Genomic DNA, 20,347 nt, shown 5'->3' with positions numbered 1-20,347 from the left:
GAGTCAGGATGGGAGGTGAGGCAGTGAAGCTGCGTGTCCTGTACTCTGAAGTAGGGTTTTGGGGTTCTGCTGTTTCCACATGGCTTTTACAAAGCAACTATTACACTTTCAGAATCTAGTTTCACTTTCCAGTTTCAAATCTCAAAGTAGGTAGGTAAATACACACTTTAGAGAAGAATAACTATAAACCCTGCATTATCTGGTGTAATACAGAAACCATGCATTATGGGGTGTAATGAGGACACAGTGCAGTGTTGGGTGTAATGGGGAAACTGTGCAGTATGGAGTATAAAGGAGAAACACAGTGCAATATGTGGTATATGGATGATGCAGTGTAACCCAGTACAAGATGAAGGCTAGGCATTGACCGCTGGAAATTTAACCTACAGGGTCTAGGATCACAACTGTTATATTAAGCTGTGTCCCGGGTTCAGGATTCTGTGGACAAAGTTTTTCTTTTAGTTAAATGAATACAAACCAGAACTGCTCTCATAAGTATGTTCAAATAAAGAGAGAATTTAATGTAACACTTTTGACTTTCTCTCTCTCTCTCACAAAGTCACTTTTATAGACGTTTACCCAAACTGTTTTAACATTCATGTCATAAAGAAAATCAAATGAAATAAAGATAGAGTAAATCTGTATGACTGTATAAATCATCCAACAATGTGTTTAACCATTACATATAACCCACTGATACGAAAAATTATTCAATGAAAAAGGGGGGAAAAATATTATATATTATATATATATATATATATATATATATATATATGGGCTCCAGACTAACTTTTTTTGCCAGGAGCACTGTAGCCCCAAGCAGAAAATTTAGGGGTGCACATCATAAATCGATTTGCAACACAATTATTCACATGTTCCCCCATTTTAACTGTAATAAATACAGAAACTACAATGTGCTGTTACCAGTGTCACATTTTAATTGAAATGGTGCTTTTTCAATCATGTTTACAGAATGTAGTCAGAATGAGGTATGTGGTCAGAGAAGAACCTCAACTTAACAAATGTACACAAAGAAATATCTGTTCAGTGACCTTCCTGTCATTACAGTACAAAAAACAACTAAACAAATACATTAAATGCAACCATGAGGTAAGTGATCACTGTTCATTAACTTTACTGCAATTACTGCACCGCTTACTTTACCATTACAGCACATCCAGGGCTCCAGACTAACTTTTTCCACTATCAACACTAGTGCTCCTTACTGAAAATTTTAGGAGCACCAGCATAAAATTTAGGCACACCACTTAAATCGACATGCAACACAACAGTGTTGTATTTTTTTTTTTTTTTTTTTTTCATCTTAACTGTATTACTCATAAATTGTTTGGTAATAAACAGACAATTTACAGAAATAGCAATGTGCTGTTTTATTTTAAAGGAAAAAGTCACAAAGTGAAGTGATTTAAGAGAAAAAAGTTAAATTGTGCTTTTTTAAACACAAACACCAAATAATAAATTTACAAATGTAAACACAGGGCTCCAGACTAACTTCTCCACTGGTAGCACTTTCTCAGTTTTTTGGTGCAGCATGGTATTAATCAATGACCTTGCGCGCTGATGAATACTTGTCTTAATTTGCATACCCTAGTTTTGCATTGATGCAAAGATTGACAGTGACTCGAGACTTGATATTTGCAAAATATTTTAATCTGAACATTAAGTTTCCCTCGGACCAGCAACCACGGGTACTGCGTTAGCCATTGTGGTTGAAAGTAGTACTTTTTCTCCTTCACTGGCTCAGTCGGTCTCTCCCTGCCTCCACCTGCACTCTCATCATCAGTTGCGTCTGAGTCGGGACCTCTCGCTGGCTCTCTCTCTCCACCAGTCTCCTCCTCTATCTCCTCATTTTTTTTAAAATCCTTTCGCGCGTACGGTCACACCAATGTGATTAGCCGTTTAGCGCCTATGCTAAAACCGGTGCGATTAGAACACGAGACTGGAAAAATTCTAGCTAATTCTAGCTTTGAGGAAACAGCGATTTAACATTAAAAATTATAGCAAATGCGGCGGTGAAAACTATGAGAAACTTAATAACGCTAATGAAAACATAACGAACCATGTAAGGTTATGCGTGCTACATATCATAAAATAAGTTACGTGCGAATGGATTAAAATAATCAGCTATAGACCGCTTCATCTTTGCAACAGGATAACAGCTAAATGGATCGTTTCGCACGTTTCATCATCAGTGCGCGTGTACAGGCAGGGAGAGTGCAGATAGGAAGAAACCAATTAAGCCAGTGAAGAAAAAGTACTACTTTCATCCACAATGGCTAACGCAGTACCCGTGCGGGAAAGGCACCAAAATTATCATCATGCACTCGCACGAATGTGACCACGTGAAATTTTAACTTGCACACTCTCAAAAAATGTTCGCATATGCGGGCATATTTGCAAGTCGCACTGGTGCGCCTAGTTATAAAATTTAGTCGCACTGTCTCCAAAAATGGTCGCAAAATGCGACTAAATGGTCGCAGTCTGGAGCCCTGACCTTTGTGCTCAACTAGAGCGAGCTTACTGTATGCTGAATCAGATGCTCAGTCCCGACGCGTGCACTAAGAGCGTTGAAAAAAATGTTAGCAGCGAGGTAGCTTGCCAGAGTCTGTCCAGCGGAGAAAAGCACGTTGCTACGTCGCCCGTGTAGCTTGAAGGGAAAAAATCCGTCCAGACAGGGAAAAAAAGGAACGCAGTCTCCACGCCGGGAAAACACAGGTATAAAAACAGTGCTTTTCAGACACAAATGCGACGGAGTACAATAATGATTGGTGAATTATATTCACAGTTATGTGCGGAGAGCATACAGTAGTGGTGTTCAAAACGATTCTTTTTAGCGATTCGGTTCCTTTCATTTCAGTTCAGTTTAATAAAATGATTCGAATCTGATTCGTTCATTTCCATATCCGGTCGGGCGGCATACACGAACCTGTAAATAGTTTTATTGCATTTTAAAAGTTACTCTACATTGTTCCAAATATCATGTCCATTATTAGCCTGCTCTGCAGCAAAACAACACGTGTGAAACCAAATGTCAATGAAATTAATAATAATTAAATCGTAATATTTATTACATGAAAGTGCACCATGCTATTCAAACAATCATGCAGCCGTATGCAGCAAAGTATACTTCATCTTTAGGAAGTTAATAGAACCCCACATTTTAACGTGTATAATAACCTAAATACATGTCATTTGCTAAAACTAATAAAGCACTGAGGAAAAAAGCCACGCTTAAATCCGCGAAAAACTTCGATTTACAAGTTTTGTTTTTTTTTTTTTTTGTTTTGTGTTTTATAAGTGCCCACCACCAGCCCTCTCTTCGGAGGACAACTTTATTTTTATTCTGGTTTAATTATACAAACTTTGACTGAAGTTGCTCCGTAACCCGCTCACCCACCCACCCAAGAGTGGATGTTTTAGGGCAAACAGACAGACAGGTATACAGTCCGACAGACAGACAAAACAGACCGGCTTTCGGCTATCGAATTGGATCAAATCTTGAAAATTGGTTGTTCAAAAGAAAAAAAGGATTCTGAAATCGGATTAGATCACATAATCCAGTCTTGGTTTTGAGCTGGATCAAACCTTCAGTAAGTTCAATTCAATTCAATTCAATTCATTTTTATTTGTATAGTGCTTTTTACAACACAAGTTGTCACAAAGCAGCTTTACATTGTTCCCAGGCCTGAGACCCCCTGAGAGCAAGCCTAAGGCAACAGTGGCAAGGAAAAACTCCCTATCAGGAAGAAACCTTGAGCAGAACCGGGCTCATAGGGGGGGGGCATCTGCTTCTGGCCAGCACTGGGCAGATAGAGTTAGAGACAAGTTATGCAATGTACTTTAAGACATTTACGATTGACAGACAATAACAACAGAGTTATTATAAGAATGTCTCCTAGGATGTCCAGTTCTTGGAACGCAGTTGGCTTTGATGGGCAGGGCAGCGAGGTAGCAGGACTGGAAAACGGGATGAGACGCTTGGGCTACAGCTCCGGACAGGAGCCCGGAGCAGGGATAAGAAGCAAACAGAAAACAGTGGTTAGTGGATGATAAGAATGGCAGGGATGTAGAACAGAGAGGCAGGAGAGGAGGGGCAGAGAAAAAGGTGTGCAACAAGGAAAGACCCCGGCAGGCTAACATTATGGTAGCATACCTAGGGGACGGGAGGCAAAGGACCGGCATAGTCATGAGGGCGACCCTAAGACAGTCAGCACCAGATCACGGTACAGGGTCCATGAAAGCAATGACCACTTAGTCCACCAGAGACTCTATGATCCACGCCAGCACCAGGCCATGTCCCTCAGCTGAAGGATTTACTATATAGATATGTTTTGAGCCTAGACTTAAAGGTGGAGAGAGAGTCTGTTCCCTGAATCTCAGAGGGTAAGCTGTTCCACAGGAGAGGGGCTTGATAGGAAAAGGCTCTACCGCCTACAGTAGTTTTGCCCACTCTTGGAATGGTGAGAAGCCCAGCATTTTGGGAGCGAAGGGCTCTCTGCGGAAGATATGGATGAAGAAGGTCCTTGAGATAGGGGGGGGGGGGCAGGCCCATTTAAAGCCTTAAATGTGAGTAAGAGTATTTTAAAAATGATCCGGTATTTAATAGGTAGCCAATGGAGAGAGGCCAGAACTGGGGTGATGTGCTCAAAGCGTTTAGTTTTAGTTAAGATTCGAGCAGCTGCATTTTGCACCAGCTGAAGGGGTTTTAATGAGACGTTTGCACATCCTGACAAGAGGGCATTACAGTAGTCTAATCTGGATGTTACAAAGGCATGGATTAGTTTTTCAGCATCGTTAATTGATACGATTTTCCTGATTTTAGCAATATTTCTCAGATGGAAGAAGGCAGTCCTAGAGGTGTTAGTTATGTGAGTTTCAAAGGAGAGCTCGGGATCAATAACAACACCAAGGACTTTGATGGCTGCACTCGGGGCAAGGGAGACACTATCAAGGTCCAGTGTAAAATGAGTGAGTTTGCTCCTGACTGAATTTTGGCCTATGACCAATATTTCGGTTTTGTCCGGGTTGAGGAGGAGAAAGTTTCGGGCCATCCAATTCTTTACATCTGTTAGGCAGGCCTCCATGTTTGAAATATTCAGAGGGACATCGGGTTTGACTGATATGTATAACTGAGTGTCATCCGCGTAACAGTGGAAATTAATGTCATGTTTACGGATGATATCGCCAAGAGGCAACATGTATAGCGAGAAGAGCAGAGGTCCAAGCACAGATCCTTGAGGTATACCATATTTTACTCTGGAACGAGCGGAGGATTCGTTGTTGATGGAGACAAACTGATATCGTTCTGATAGATAAGACCTAAACCAAGATAGGGCCTGTCCACTTATGCCAACCAGGTTTTCGAGGCAGTCAAGGAGGATACAATGATCGATGGTATCAAAGGCTGCACTTAGGTCTAGTAGCACAAGAAGAGAGATACAGCCATTGTCACAGGAGAGTAGAAGGTCGTTGAGCACTTTCAGGAGAGCGGTTTCTGTACTGTGGTGAGGCCTAAATCCGGACTGGAAAACTTCCAAAATGTTGTTAGAGTGTAAAAAGGCACAGAGTTGCTTTGATACTGCTTTTTCCAGAATTTTCAAGAGGAATGGAAGGTTCGAGATGGGCCTATAGTTCGACAGGTCATTGGGATCAAGATTAGGCTTTTTCAGAATAGGCTTGATAACTGCTACTTTGAAGCGTTGAGGTACGTGTCCAGACATAAGAGAGGCATTGATAAGATTTAATAGTGGTGTGCCAATTGCAGGCAATAGCTGTTTTAGGAAGCCAGTTGGTATGGGGTCAAGTTGGCTGGTAGAGTTATTAGATGAATTGAGAAGGGAAGAAAAGTCGCCAAATTCAATGGGTATAAAAGAGTCAAAGCGCGAGGCGGGCCTAATAGACATGCCTACATAATCTGGAATGGGACTGGCCAGGCAGGAACCAGAAGTTGATGAGAATTTTTGTATTGTGTCTCTTACCTTTAAGATTTTACTATCAAAGAAGTTCATGAAGTCACTGCTACTATAAATTGCTGGTATGGTAGGGTTAACTGATGCAGGACTCTTGGTTAATCTGTCGATAGTGCTAAACAGGTACCTAGGATTGTCCTTGTTTCTCTCAATAAGAGTAGAGAAATATTTGGATCTGGTAGCTGTGAGGGCATGCTTGTAATTTAGGAGACTTTCCTTCCACGCCAGGAGAAAAACCTGTAATTTGGTGGAGCGCCATTTTCTTTCGAGTTTTCGTGTGGCTTGTTTGAGAGCACGAGTATGGTCGTTATACCAAGGTGCTAGCTTCTTGTCTGTGATTTTCTTCCTTTTGAGGGGAGCAACGGCATCTAGAGTTTTACGCAAAGTAGAGTCGATTCTGTCCACGAGTAGATTAATTTCAGTTGAGCTAGGGTTTGAACATAAACTAGAGGAGATTTCGTTGTGCAGGTAGTATGATGTAGGGAGCTCGTCGATAAAGGCATTTGCTGTAAGAGAGCAAAACGTGCGCCTGGAAGAAAATCTAGGCTCCGAGTATGTGAAGCACGTTAGTGGTAAATTGAAAGAGATGAGATAGTGGTCGGATAACACAGGATTGTGTGGCATGATTTCCACCTGGTTAATGTCTGCTCCATATGTGAGGACCAAATCAAGAGTATGGTTGCGGTAATGTGTGGGTTTGTCCACAGCTTGATAGAGTCCAATGGATTCGATGATGGACATAAATGCTGTTCTGAACGGGTCATGTTCATTATCAATATGGACATTAAAGTCGCCTACTATTACAGCTTTTTCTATATTGACAACCAGGTCAGATAGAAAATTGGAAAATTCCGATAAGAAAACACTGTAAGGGCCAGGTGGCCTGTAAACTATAACAAGGGTAAATAGCTGAAATGCAGTCTCGTCAGGATGTGCAAAGCTAAGTACTAATAGTTCAAATGAATGGAAGTTATAGCCAGGTTTAAGGGTGGCACAGAGTTTGGAGCTGTGTACAGCAGCAACGCCGCCACCTCTACCAGTAGGTTGAGGGACCTGGTGATTACAATAACTGGGAGGAGTTGATTCGTTGAGAGCAACAAAGTCATTAGGTTTAAGCCATGTTTCAGTCAGGCATAAGATCAAATTGGTGATCAGTAATCAATTCGTTTATTAATAAAGCTTTAGGTTGTAGCGATCTGATATTTATTAACCCAATCTTAAGGACCATTTGTCTACAGGTAGTACTTTCAGGTTTGTCAGACTTAATTTTTATCAAATTATCAGCACAAATGCCCCTACTGGATGTTTTTAAGAAGTTTGGGATGGAGGGTCGTGGAACAGACACTGTCTCTATGGGATTTTTAAGTGGTGGTTCCAGGGAAAAAGCAGACATCTGTGTAGGACAGAAAGTCTGCTGCCTGGCCTTGGCCCTGATAAGTCAAGGTTTAGTGGAATTCAGACTATGACCCATGTTACTAGAGATGATAGCTGCACCCTCCCTCGAGGGGTGGATGCCATCTCGTTTTAAAAGACCAGGCCTCCCCCAAAACTTGTGCCAATTATCTATAAAACCCACGTTGTTAGAGGGGCACCATTCAGACAACCAACGATTAAGTGACGTTAATCTGCTATAGATCTCGTCACCGCGCCGCATGGGGATGGGGCCAGAGAAAATTACTGAATCCGACATTTGTTTGGCAATCCTGCACACCGATTTAATAGTTAACTTTGTTACTTCCGATTGCCTCATGTGAACATCGTTAGCGCCAACGTGAATAACAATTTTTGAGTATTCCGCTTTACTTTTACCTTTAGCTTTAGCCAGCACTTTCAAATTGGCTTCAATGTCGGAAGCTCTGGCTCCAGGAATGCAATTGACTATGGTCGTTGGTGTCTCTACGTTCACGTTTCTAAGAATAGAATCGCCAATAATCAGGGCTCTTTTAACAGGTTTCTCAGCAGGTGTGTTACTGAGGGGGGAGAACCTGTTGGAAACGTGAACCGAGGGTTGGTGGTGCACCGGGGGCTTGCGCTTGCGTCTATTTTCCCGAACCGTAACCCACTCGCCTTGCTGCGAAGGCTCTGCCGGGGTTGAACTAGAGGAAAGGCTAATTGACGCATCCGGTACTGAAAAGGATTCGATAAACTTTTCACTAGCTTTAATCTCATATAAGGTGCGGATGCGTGCTTCTAATTCTGCTACCTTCTCCGTCAACCTAGCGTTAAGCTCGCATTTAACACAGGTGAAGTTGGTAGTAATGGCGGAGAAGGAATAACTGAACATGTTACACACAGAGCAGGGGAGACAGCGAGAGGGAGGAGAGCTAAGGATTGGAGAAACAGAGCTGCGAGAAGCCATCGTACGTAACTAGTGGCTACTTACATAGTTTTTGCGAGGGTGTCGAAAAGTAGTGTCGGCGAGTACTCCGGGTTTGGGTCCTGGCTGGGCCCTAACCGATCGGCGTCTTGCGTCTGGCGTTCGGGGAACGAGCAACAGGAAGTGCGGGGAACGAGCAACAGGTGAGGAGCAGCAGGTAGGGAGCGAGAGCGTCTGGAGCGAGAGCGAGAGCGTCTGGAGCGAGAGCGAGAGCGTCTGGAGCGAGAGCGAGAGCGTCTGGAGCGAGAGCGTCTGGAGCGAGAGCGAGAGCGTCTGGAGCGAGAGCGAGTGTTGTTCAAAACTTTTTAGTAGGATTGGGAAACCTTTGATCCAAAAAAATCTGGATTATCCTGATCCTAGCAGAAGGGTGGATTCAGGGTGGATTTCAGGATCAAACTGTAATAAAACTTTAAAATTGGTCAAATAATACAACATTTGTATCATGTAGTATATATACATTTATTTATATTTTGCACTTGGTTGTTTAACTGTAAAAGTAGATAAAGTAGACATTAGGCTACCTATTAAACCTTTCAGTACAGGAAAGTAAAAAAAAAAAAAAGTATTTTGTCCCCATAAAATATTCCCCCAAACAGCTGTCAATATCAAACAAAAATATTTAATTTTAACTGTCATTTATCACTGTATATTATTTACAATGATACATCAGAGATGAACCAGTCAAAAGTAGTTACTAACAATTGCATCCCTTATTGAACGTCCAGTCAGTCCCTCATTCTGAGAGAACGCCGGAGGTTGGTCTGGGTCTTCAACAGGCTCAGGTGTATCATAAACATAATCACAGAGAGGGACATTGCACCGGGTAGCGATGTTGTGCAGGACAATACAGGCAAATATTATGTTGCACGCTCCCTGTGCCGTTTTCTGTCTCTTCAAATAAAAACACTTAAAGTGACCCCACGCTGGCTATTCTACCTACTGTTCTTTACATAGCCAGTAGCCTACATTGTGATATGTAGTCCCATTTTGAGCACTGGTAATCCAGATTTGGTAATCTTGAAAAATTTGTATCTGGATCGGGGGGATCCAATCCAATGTTGCTTTGAAAAACCAGCACAAAAGTAAGATGGATTATCAGATCCTGGATAGCAAAACATGGGATTTCCAAATCCAGTTTTATTACATTTTGTTCCTGAAATCCACCCTTCTGCTGGGTTCAGGATAATCCTGATTTTTTTTTTATCAAAGGTATCCCAATCCTACTAAAATGTTTTGAACAACACTTACTGAAGGTTTGATCCAGCTCAAAACCAAGACTGGATTATGTGATCTAATCCGATTTCAGAATCCTTTTTTCTTTTGAACAACCCATTTTCAAGATTTGATCCAATCCGATAGCCGAAATCCGATCAGATTACTTCTGAACAACTGGGCCCAGGTCTTCATAGTCAGCGAATCTTTGGAGTCCAAAGGAACTGGTGAACTGAGGAACTTGTCAACAGTTCATCAGGTCAGTAGGGGGAGTTTAGAGTCTTCGTAGTCACCTGATCTTTTGCATTGTCCCACATCGTCAGCTGTGCCAAGTTGGCCAGTGAGAGGTGCTTCAAGAGTTTTAGCATTTCAGCCATTGGCTAGTTGTCGTCATGAACATACTGCTGATACAGTTTTGTGATAGGCTGCTTCGTGGACAGACCGCATATCTAATATCCACTGGAGGGAGGGTTATAGTTGCTATGCCAGCTAATCGGCGCACATGTTTGCAAAGAGGAAGGAACGAATCTTTTAGACTAGGGATTCAGTACACTCGGTTCACCTCAAAGATTTGTTCGTTCACGAACTGCACATCACTAGCATACAGCACAACTTCTCTCCTCAGCTAACTGAAAAGTGATTACGTAAGTCATATCTTACGTCCCCATTTGAGCTATCAAAAATCATCATCCATCACATCAATGTGTAGGTAGGCCTACATAAAACAGTAAGTGCATAACACACATATGGATATAACAATGACTATTTCGTTTTTTTTTTCAACTCAAACATTCCATTGTTAAAATGGCGGGCTAGCTAGCTAGTTCGCACATAGCTAGCATTACCATGCACTTGGCTAGTGATTCTACCCAATAGCTGAAAATGAACAAAAATACTATGGCTGTGAGAGGAAACTACAAATTAGCTTACCTGGTATTGTTATGACCCCGTCTAGGGTGAGGTGTAACATAAAATAAAACGTGTGGACACCCCTCTTTTCTTGTCTCCAGTCCAGAACACACACACCGTAAATAAAGCCAGGGTTCTTTTATTAACACAAAACTTCAAGGCCAAAATAACAAACAGAACACAACTTACTGAGGAGAACGGGAATAAATTACCTAACCAAAGAAAATAAGAAAACAGAATACAGTCTCTTCCTTGAATCCCTAACTATCCAAAAACAAGACAAAAAAAAAACAACAGAAAACGGCACCCAGCCCCTACTACCCGCTGGCTAAATAATAAAATGGTAACACAAAGAAAGTATTTACAGCTATTTACAAATTTATCAGAGAGTGCACACACACAAACGCGCATCAGCTAGCACTCCAGCAGTTCACGGACAGGCATTAGCAAGAGGGAAAGCGCCGCTCCATCCTGAGGCTTCCTCCTTTTAAATCCTCCCGCTCGTTTCTCACCCAATCGCAGCGGGGCGCCAATCTGCAAAAAAAGAAAACGGAGGGCGGAACAGTGCGAGCAGACACACAAACTCCATACGTCCAAGGACGTAACAGTATAAAAAAATTAGTACTTTTCAGACACAAATGCAACGAAGCACAATAACGATTGGTGAATTATTTTCAAAGTTATGTGCGGAGGCAGGGCCGTGTCTACGGGTGGGCATTGCCCACCCAAAAGGCTCGTTTGCCCACCCTACGAAAAATCAGTTAAATTAAAGGTTTATCTTAATTTATATAGTCTATGGCTTATCTTCGCTTTTATATTTCTCTAATGAATCATTGGGTATTTCAAATATTTGCAAATATGGTTTAACCCCCCCCCCAAAAAAAAAGGGTCAAAGTGTCCCGGTTTTTCACAAATCAAAGGTACGTATGTTTGGCCAGAAGACAAGATGCTTTAACGCGAGCTGGTACCAGTCTGGACCGTGGCTGGAGTATTCAGCACAGCGTGATGCAGTTTTCTGTTTTCAGTGTCGTATGTTTGGTGCCGGTGATAAGGAGGACATATTCACCAAGCGTGGCTTCACAAATAGGAAACGTGCCCTTGACCGAGACAGTGGCTTCCAAAAACATGCGTCCAGTGTCTGTCATGTGCGGGCTATGTCTGTCTAAGTCAGGTCAAAAAATCCAAATATTACATTAAAAGCATTGGCAAGTTTCTCGCGGTAAACGAACTTGCTTTCCATGGGCATAGCAGTCAGGGAGATGGAGAAAGTTTCTTGTTGTGTTATATATCTTTGCCTTAGGATCCTATGGACTACACCAGTTGAGAATTTGTTTTATTTCAGATTTCTTTTTTTTTTTTCCTTTTTTGTTCCAAAAGAAAACACACGGCTATCTTACATCTGATATTCTTGTCTTACTAGGATTGAAAATGACAGCCTGTAATTCTGCATTAAGTTTGCTAGTACTGCACTCTGATCCTTCATTTCTGTAAATTTCGTGTTTATGAAACTACATGAATAACTGCAATTACAGTATAAATGGAAATTATCAGCAATTGTAATATTTTTTGTCATGTAGGAATAGCACGACTGTAGTTGCATTTACTGTTGTATATGTGGGCCTACAGCTTTTATCGGAGTATTTTTGAATGAAAAGTAACCTGTGTTATACAGGCAGAAAGAGAGGTTTTTTAGTTGTGGCTCTTTTCATATTGGATATAGTTGCCCACCCCACATATCCAAATGCCCACCCCAGGATGACATGCTAGTAATGCCACTGTGCGGAGGGCATACAGCACAACTTCTCTTTGCAGCTAACTGAAAAGTGATCTATGTAAGACATAGCTTACGTCACCATTTGAGGTCGCTATAGCGCAGCAGCTTCTCAGTGTATAAGAGCTGGCCGAGAAGTCTGTGTCTGAAATGTGAATGTGAAAATGGGCTATAAAATTGTAAACAGCCATAGGGTGTAATTGGATCACATTTGTGACTGGGTTACATCAGAACAACATTTTTGAACCAGAACACCTAGCACATATCAGCTCAGGTGGAGAGAGCAGTGTGTGTAACAGTGTACTGCACTGCTTGTATGACTAACTAATGATTATAGTATGTGTAACTATTGCACTGCATCTCACACTTCTGTCATCAGAGAGTATAAAGAGAGATAAAACTTAGGCCAGTATTTGCAGCCTTTGTAGATTGACCTTTTATCAGGTCAACAGTGCGCTGAAAACTAGAGCAGCAGTAAATGAACTAGGAATAATCCTGTGAAAAGCCCAGATTTGTCCCCAGTTTCCAAGCCCAGTGGCAGCAGTGGAAACTCGCAGCTGTAATATCAGTACAGCCCAGGGAGCACTCTTTGAAACTTCGTGCTCTGTGTGAAGGGCCTCTGCCACCAGATTTAGTTGTAATCTTTGGGACTAAAAGAAAGGCAGACACTTGTGAATATAGAAGTCTGGGTGGATTAATAGATCCTGCAGGCCTACATGGAGACCTGATAAGATCTCTCTGGGTTTGAAATCTAATGCCTTCTGGGGAAAGGTTTAGTGACCCACATGTGCTGCTGTGATGGGGCTCTATAGCAACATTGGAGTTTAACTGCGGTAATGCTTCCGCATAGTCACATGCCCATTGAATCTGCACCTCCTCGCCTGGGCCCCATCTGTAAACCAGCTCCTCATTGAGGCCAGCAGGGAACAGGTTAAAGGTGAATGGCCAGTTGTAGGGCAGTGTAAATTAGTTTTGACTGTGGGCAGAGCTGGGAGGCATTCCAATGGTGCACCTCTTTTCTTTTGTATTTTGGTTTCTGTGCCTCTTGCTTCTGACCTGTTCATCTGGCAGGTCGCTTGGTGGTGATGGGAACCCCCATTTCTCCAGCTGGGAAGTGGGGGTCCCCTTCGTGCCCGTGGGATGATCATGTCCCCACAGGCACACAGCAACATCCGACTCGAAGAGACACTGAGGCTTCTGGGCATCAATTAAACCCACAGGGGACAAACAGCTTACATACACCACATTTCCTGCATCAGACTCCAGTATTAAGACAAAGGGACTGCGCTGAATTTCCATTCAAAATCCTGTTACTTTCCTTCCTTCCTTGTCTACTTATCTCAGTGAAATGCTTTTTGCGTGGGTTATAGAAGAGCCCCCATGTCAAGTGCTCAGAGCTTGAGCAATTTGATTCACAGAAAGAGAGCACAGTTGGTATGGTGGGGAAACTTGGCCCTGACCTCTGACCCCTTAAGTGCTGACTCTCACTCAAGAGTTTCTACCTTGTTTATTTGTGAACCTGGGTCAGACCACAGGTAATATAGGGGAATGGCAGACACTGTTTTTCCCCATGCAGCTAAGGGCAAACAGTATAGCAGCCTCCCACCATTTGCCCCCCCCCCCCCCCCCCCCCCCAGCTACAAGACCACAGTGCCCATTGCAACAAGGGAGCCCAGTGAGCATGCATTAGAAGGGTTCATCACCTGTTCTTTCAGTACAATTTGGGAAAGATCCAAATGTGTGCAAATTTTCCCCAGTTATTGTATTCATCATTACTTATTTTCATTATTTTTGGTATGTAGATTAAAAATCCCAGATAGCCACTCTCTCAGCACCCCTCATCAATAATAAATGTACTCTGCAAAGCAGTTCAATGGCAAATTCCCCTGGCATTTTACAGCTGCTTATTAATGGAGATCTGGTGTGCCATTGGCACTGTATAAGTCCCTTGGTGTAACAACTCAGACATGGACTCAGTTGCAGACCACGGGAGCTTCAGGTTCCAGGCAGGTTTATTGGAACGCAAGACACAAGCGAAATCACGGGCAGGGTCGATACCAGGAAGGCAGTCTGAGGGCAGAATCAGGGGCAGAAAACAGGAACAGGCAGGGTCAGGAACCAGGTAGGCAGGCGATGAGGCAACAGGTCAAAGCGGCAGGCAAAAACGAAGTCGAGGCGCAGGCAGGGTCGAATTCGGGAACTGTCAGACAGAGAGAAAACGGCGGGGACGAAACAGGCGAAAAACACACTGAGACGAACTAGCAAACAAGACAGAAACAAACAGGGTAGAAATAGGGCTGGGCTGATGAGGGGACTGGAAACAGGTGTGCGGGCAGGCAGGAGGAACTGATCAGGAGGGCGGAAAGCGGGGCAGGGCTGGAACACAAGGAGAAACAAACAAAAGCACATGGACAGCGAAAAAAAAACAAAAACACCACAGCTAGGGAGGAAGAGTACTGACACTGGGATTCTGATGGAACTGCAATCTTGGTCTTAGAGAAGCAGGGCTCTGGCTTCTGATTGGTTTAGTGGCTGGTGATTCTGACATAGTGTTGGCATAGGTCTCATTTGTAGTACAGCTCTGGTTTCTGATTTGTGTTTGGGTTGGCGGGTCTTGTGTCGCTTTGGGTCTCGCTTCTGCCTTTGGCAGCTTTGACGTGAATGACAAGGTGTCTGAAAGATGACAGATGACACATGGGGTGATGGGTTCTGGAAAGAGTGTAAATAGATATGGAGCACATTGCCTCCGGACACTGATCCAGGTTCAGTTAAGTCAGCTATACTCCTCAGCCAACCATTATGTGATGACAGCAAAAAATAAACCGGGTCAGTATGCTTACTAAACAATTAACAATTACCATAATACTGTAAAATTTGCTACTGCAGTGATATGTGAATACAAATATTTACAATAATACAATTAGAAAAACACCAGAGGAGGAGTCTGGTTTTATTGTTGAATAAAACTGTTTTGGAAACACAATTTAGTGGCAGTATTTCTAACAGGCCTGTGTTTGTGTATGTGGGGAAATGGCTTTCCTCTCTGTTTACTGGCAAGGACTCAATATCAGCACTATCCTCAGTTGGGTGGGAAAAGACCCTAGTAAGTCCTCACTTTGGACTCATTACTTTGGAGGGACTCTGACTCGATCTGAATATGGCTGCTGTGGGGTTGTTCCTCAGCAATCATAGTAGCTGAAGGGCTACAGGACTAGAGCAGTGTTCAGGTGGTGTAGATGCAGTGTTCCTTAGGCAGCATAATGCTCCTCAGCCTGTTAGCAGCTTCAGTGTAGTGCTTCATCGTAGACTAGTGCCACAGAGTTCTGGTCCCAGGGATCTTGGGATGTATCAGAGCTATACTGTAGTATTATCAGAACCATGCTATTGTAACTGTAGTATTGTAAGAGCTGTCTTGTAGATTTGCCAATCTGTAGCTCTGAGCAATTGTGTTCCACATTGTCCCCTGTAGGTTCTCTAACTCTCTGCCTTGTTCCCAGGTCGAAAGCGCGAGTGGTTCACTGTGGAGGAGGCCATCAAGGTGCTGCAGTGTCACAAACCTGTCCATGCAGAATATCTGAAGCGCCTGCGTCCAGCCTGCTCCCCCACCAATGGTAACAGTCTGACCCCCTCACGACCAGACAACAATTCCCCTCTGTATGTCACCATGCAGGGCTCCACGCCCCCCTCGTGCAGATAGAACTGCTGTTGGGGGTGCTGGCACAATGGAGAAACTCCAGCAAAACAAACTTATGAAAACTCAGCTGATCCATTTGAACTGACGTTTGCATGAATTGCAGTACAGAGGCCAATCTGTCTGCAGTTTGTATCATACAACCTAAACACATCAAAGCAGGCAGGCACAGGCACAGGACGTGTATCAGTAAGATTTAGATAAATAATGCCTTAAATTACCTGTGTAATTGTGATCACCATTGCAAAACACCTCAGTGGACTGGTGCAGGCTTTGTGCACTGTATGGTCCCTTCAGCATACTTGAAGTAAATGTGTGCTTGCTGTGTTTGAGATTGGACTGGGCTGACTTGTCCACCTGCGCAGTGGCCCTGCACCTCCTAATGGAATTACATATGGATAATCATTTACTGAGGCAGAGTGAAGACCTTTTCCTTTGGGTGTTGGAGTCTGAAGACTCAGTGATGTCTCTCACCTGTTCATTCCTGAGTCCTGAGGAATGCCCTTTGTGTTTGAGCCATTTGGAAAGCGGTGCAGGTGTGAAGTGTGCTGGACAGCGGCCCTGGCCTAACAGCAACTGGACCCGGGCATTGGCAAAAGCAGGCAAATTGGCTCAAGAGACCTGGACACAAGTAACAGGAAATGAGTGGTGGGAGAGAGGAAGACTACTGCAGTCTGTGGGAAGTGGACATTTGTAACAAAGTGGATTTCAAGACACAGTAAAAAGACATTGGTGGCATCAAAGGTTGTATAGGAGCAAGATCCACAAGTAGCCTTATTTTCAGTGAAAATGGCTGTGTGAGGCTGCAAAGAGACTGGACCTGCAGCATGTGTGCAGAGAAACTCACAGGGTCGCTGATGTTAGCATGTGCAGAGGAAGTCATCCTGCGAAATAGTTACAGCTGAACAACTGGCAAGTTAAAAATTTCCATTTCCATTATATGCAAGACACTTTCTGCCTCATGGTACCCATGATGAAAAAAGTTCCAGGCCTTTTACCGTGAGAACATAGTGGTGCTATGGACAAACTTTGATAGTCTTGAAATGACCACAGTAGAGGGGGATGTGTTTCTTTGTTTTAACCTCTTTATATGAATCCACTCTGCAGAAAACCTGGTGGTGAGCTGCAGCTCTCACTTTCAGTTGTTTGGAAACATGATAGAAACAAACAGGAGGTGGACTGTGGAACACAGGAAGAAGACCGTGGCCCACAAGAAGAGGACATTAGTAATGGGAAGTGGCCTTGTGGCACAGCCTCCAGTTTACATTTGGGTGTGATGTAATGCTACCTCTGACAACCATTTGAAATGTGTCTCACTACCACCTGAACACAAGTACACTGCATAAGTAGCCTATACTGAGACTGTATGGTGGCTGGGTTGGAACTGTCCAGTGTGACTGGAAGAGATGCCCCTGCCACACTCTACACTACACATTACGCCCATGCCACATATGACACACTACGTACCCTATTGGAAATGGCCATCTGTTATGCTGTACATCAGTTGACCTGAGCATGACAAGAGGTTTATACTACCCCTCTCCACTGCTTCTTCTGTGATCTTATATACCTACTCCCATACCCTGTAGCCCTCCTCTAGAATCCTGACCTCTTTCAGTATCTTATAGCCGTCCTCCACTATCCTATGTCTCTCTTTCAGAATTCCAGTCTGACTTTCTGTTTCTACATCATGAGGTTCCATGCCACTTTCCATCTGCCATCTAGTCCAGGACCCAGACTAGCAAACAGGAGTCTGCATGTCTTTTCCTAGGTGGGCTACTGCTGTTATGCCTTTGTGTTCACTTTGCTGTCTATACAGACCAACTTATATTTTAACACTTACAATGGTGATTACTGGATGCTGGTTTGGGTAGAATACCTTGCGTCTGGAACCCTCTGGTCATAGGCAATGCTGCTTTACCATGTGGCCATACTCCCAGCTTTGGGCAAAGTATTATATCTGAATGACTGTAGGTGAACATCCAGCCAAACTTACTCTGTTCCTGGTTTGTTGCATGCATGTCCACATAGAATATATTTCCAGGGGTGTTCTGCACTGTGCTAGATAATTATGTAATTGGATTAAATTTGATTTACATTCATCATGTTTTCACAGAAAGTATCCTCTTAATTGCAGATATGTTCTACCTAGATGTATGTGCTGAATACAAATTGGTAATGTTTGGCTGTACCAAACCTTACTTCAGGTACACACAGCTGCTTTTCACACTGTCAGTATTCATCAGGAAAATGATTTATAGGTAGGTAAAAAAAAATATATATATATATATAAACAGAAAAAGAAAATTGTTTGGCTTGGATTTTTTTCTGTTTTGTTTTTCCTATTGTTTTCTAATGCAAAATGCAGAAGAACTGATGTAAATATATTTTTGTTCTGAAGAGCATCACTTCTGAGTAACTTGCCACAAGGAGGCTATTTGTATCCTAACCTGGGAGTCTGACCTAGTCCTGTTAGAGCAGTATGTGAAAGGGGGTGGAGTTCTGACACTGAAAGGGCTGGCCCACATGGTGTTGGGCCACGCCCCTGCTCTATCCAGAAGCCTCTGTGCATCATTTGTGGAGTGGCTAGGTAGGGCTGGCCTGTTTCTCACATATCTACATTTGGGCCCTTGGAGTATGTGGAGGAAGGGGCAGCTGGGAGTTCAGAGTACAGTCTCAAGCTTACAAGCCCCATCAGAGCAGTCAAATCAGGAAGCGGATGAGTCATTTGATTCAGCACAAGGCAGACAACATTACCCTCCAGGAAAAGTGTGGATGTTTTTTGAGTGCTTTCTACTCTGGAAAAACTGATGCAGGATCAATTTAGTCAATGGAAGCACCAACTGCTACAGCCTGTGAAAAGGTACCCTGACATAAACGCTGTACTGTGTGAGGGATTTCTGTCATGGTGGATTTCTCTGTGGGAGTAAGAGAGGTTCTGCATGGCCCAGACTCATGTGAACTGGAACCTGCTCTAAAAGAACTTTTCTATTTATCAATTTGATGATTTTCTTATTTTTGACATGTACAGATTTAACTTAAAACCATCAATTTGGCAAATGATTGCCAAGAAGCCAGTGTATCCTGTTTTTGAATATGTATGAATAAAAAAGAGAAGAATTCATTCAAGTCTGGCTCTCATTCCCTCTGTTGCATCCCCTATGAGAGTTTACAGGATGCACTGTGTTGGGGCAGTCGTCCAGCAGAGAGGTCAGTGTTCAGGCTGAGCAATGGTAGTATAGAAAATACAAGCAAACCTGATTCCACATTCTCTCCTTTTGTAGTGAATGTATGGCAGGCTGTGCTTGCCTCAGGTAATGTTGCTGCAATCAAATATCCCAATCAAATATCCAGGATGGCCTGTGCCCCCTGAAGCCCCCCCCTGTGGCCCCACCCCTGAGAAGGCAAGACTGGATCAAATAGTCTGGAAAGCAAATATAAGTCGCCTGCCAGTCCAGGTGAAGTGAAGTGAACAAGTCCAATTCAAGCAACATCACATGACCAGCCTACAGTATATACTTGAAGAAAAAAGGAAGATGGTGATTTCAGAGTGCATCTGAGATAGAATCCACTATCATCCGTCCAGCACCTTAGCTTGTGATGAGTTCCCCCCCCCCCCCAAAAAAAAACAAAAAACAAAAATCATGTCACCATCATAACACTAATAATGCTGATAACATCACGTTTTTATTACCTGTGGAATCAAGATTAAAATGTATTTATCCTATTTTCTGCATGAATTGTCACCTCATAACTGGTTGTATGCTACCAATTGTTCTTTCTCTCTCTCTCTCTCACTCTCTCTCTGGTTTATTTATGAACAAAGTTATTTTAAAAAAATCAACAGAAAGTTATATAAGGTATCTCCAAGCCTGTGAATCCAGGAAATCTGGCAGCAACAGCACCTTTCTAGAAAATTCATGAGAAAAATCTTTTCAGTGATATAATTTTTATTTTTACCCTTCCCATCCTGTCTTCCCTACCATTTTTTTGGAATGGCTGATATGAAAGACAGGGATGAAACAGGAGTGTAAAACCATCTCCATCTGGTGGTCAAAGACTGTACTATAACTATACTATGAGTTAAGGAACTATGTAGTTATAATTGAACCGTTCTTATTCAGCAGCACATTTAAGTTCACTTAAACTAATGAATAGTGCAGAAAATAAAGAGGATTTCTTTTATTCTTTTCAGTTTTCTTTTGTGAGCTAATTAACGTTTTGTCATTTCAGAAAATAATATTTTGTCCCTTGCCTGTCTATCGCCACTCCACCTGCCACTTACTTGGGTGGCAGTGTACCATAGTGGTCAGAAGCAGGGCTCATAACTGAAAAGTTGCTGGTTTGATTCCCACTGGGGCACTGCTGCTATACCCTTGGGCAAGGCACTTAACCCA

General features: G+C 42.9%; 1 protein-coding gene across 1 annotated transcript in view; it reads left to right on the top strand.

Moving 5' to 3' along the window:
• LOC118770454 (diphosphoinositol polyphosphate phosphohydrolase 3-beta-like) overlaps positions 1–18,165 on the top strand; it is a 35,327-nt gene extending 17,162 nt beyond the window's left edge. Inside the window, exon 5 of the mRNA XM_036518122.1 lies at positions 15,757–18,165. Coding sequence (XP_036374015.1) covers positions 15,757–15,956 — 200 coding nt within the window. The 3' untranslated portion in view covers positions 15,957–18,165. The remainder of the gene's footprint in view (positions 1–15,756) is intronic.
• The last annotated feature ends 2,182 nt before the right edge of the window (positions 18,166–20,347 follow it).

Source organism: Megalops cyprinoides, chromosome 23 (assembly GCF_013368585.1).
Source record: "Megalops cyprinoides isolate fMegCyp1 chromosome 23, fMegCyp1.pri, whole genome shotgun sequence".
NCBI classification, from domain to species: domain Eukaryota; kingdom Metazoa; phylum Chordata; class Actinopteri; order Elopiformes; family Megalopidae; genus Megalops; species Megalops cyprinoides.
Note: the sequence above shows the minus strand (reverse complement) of the source record. Positions and strands in the feature narration are given on the sequence as shown.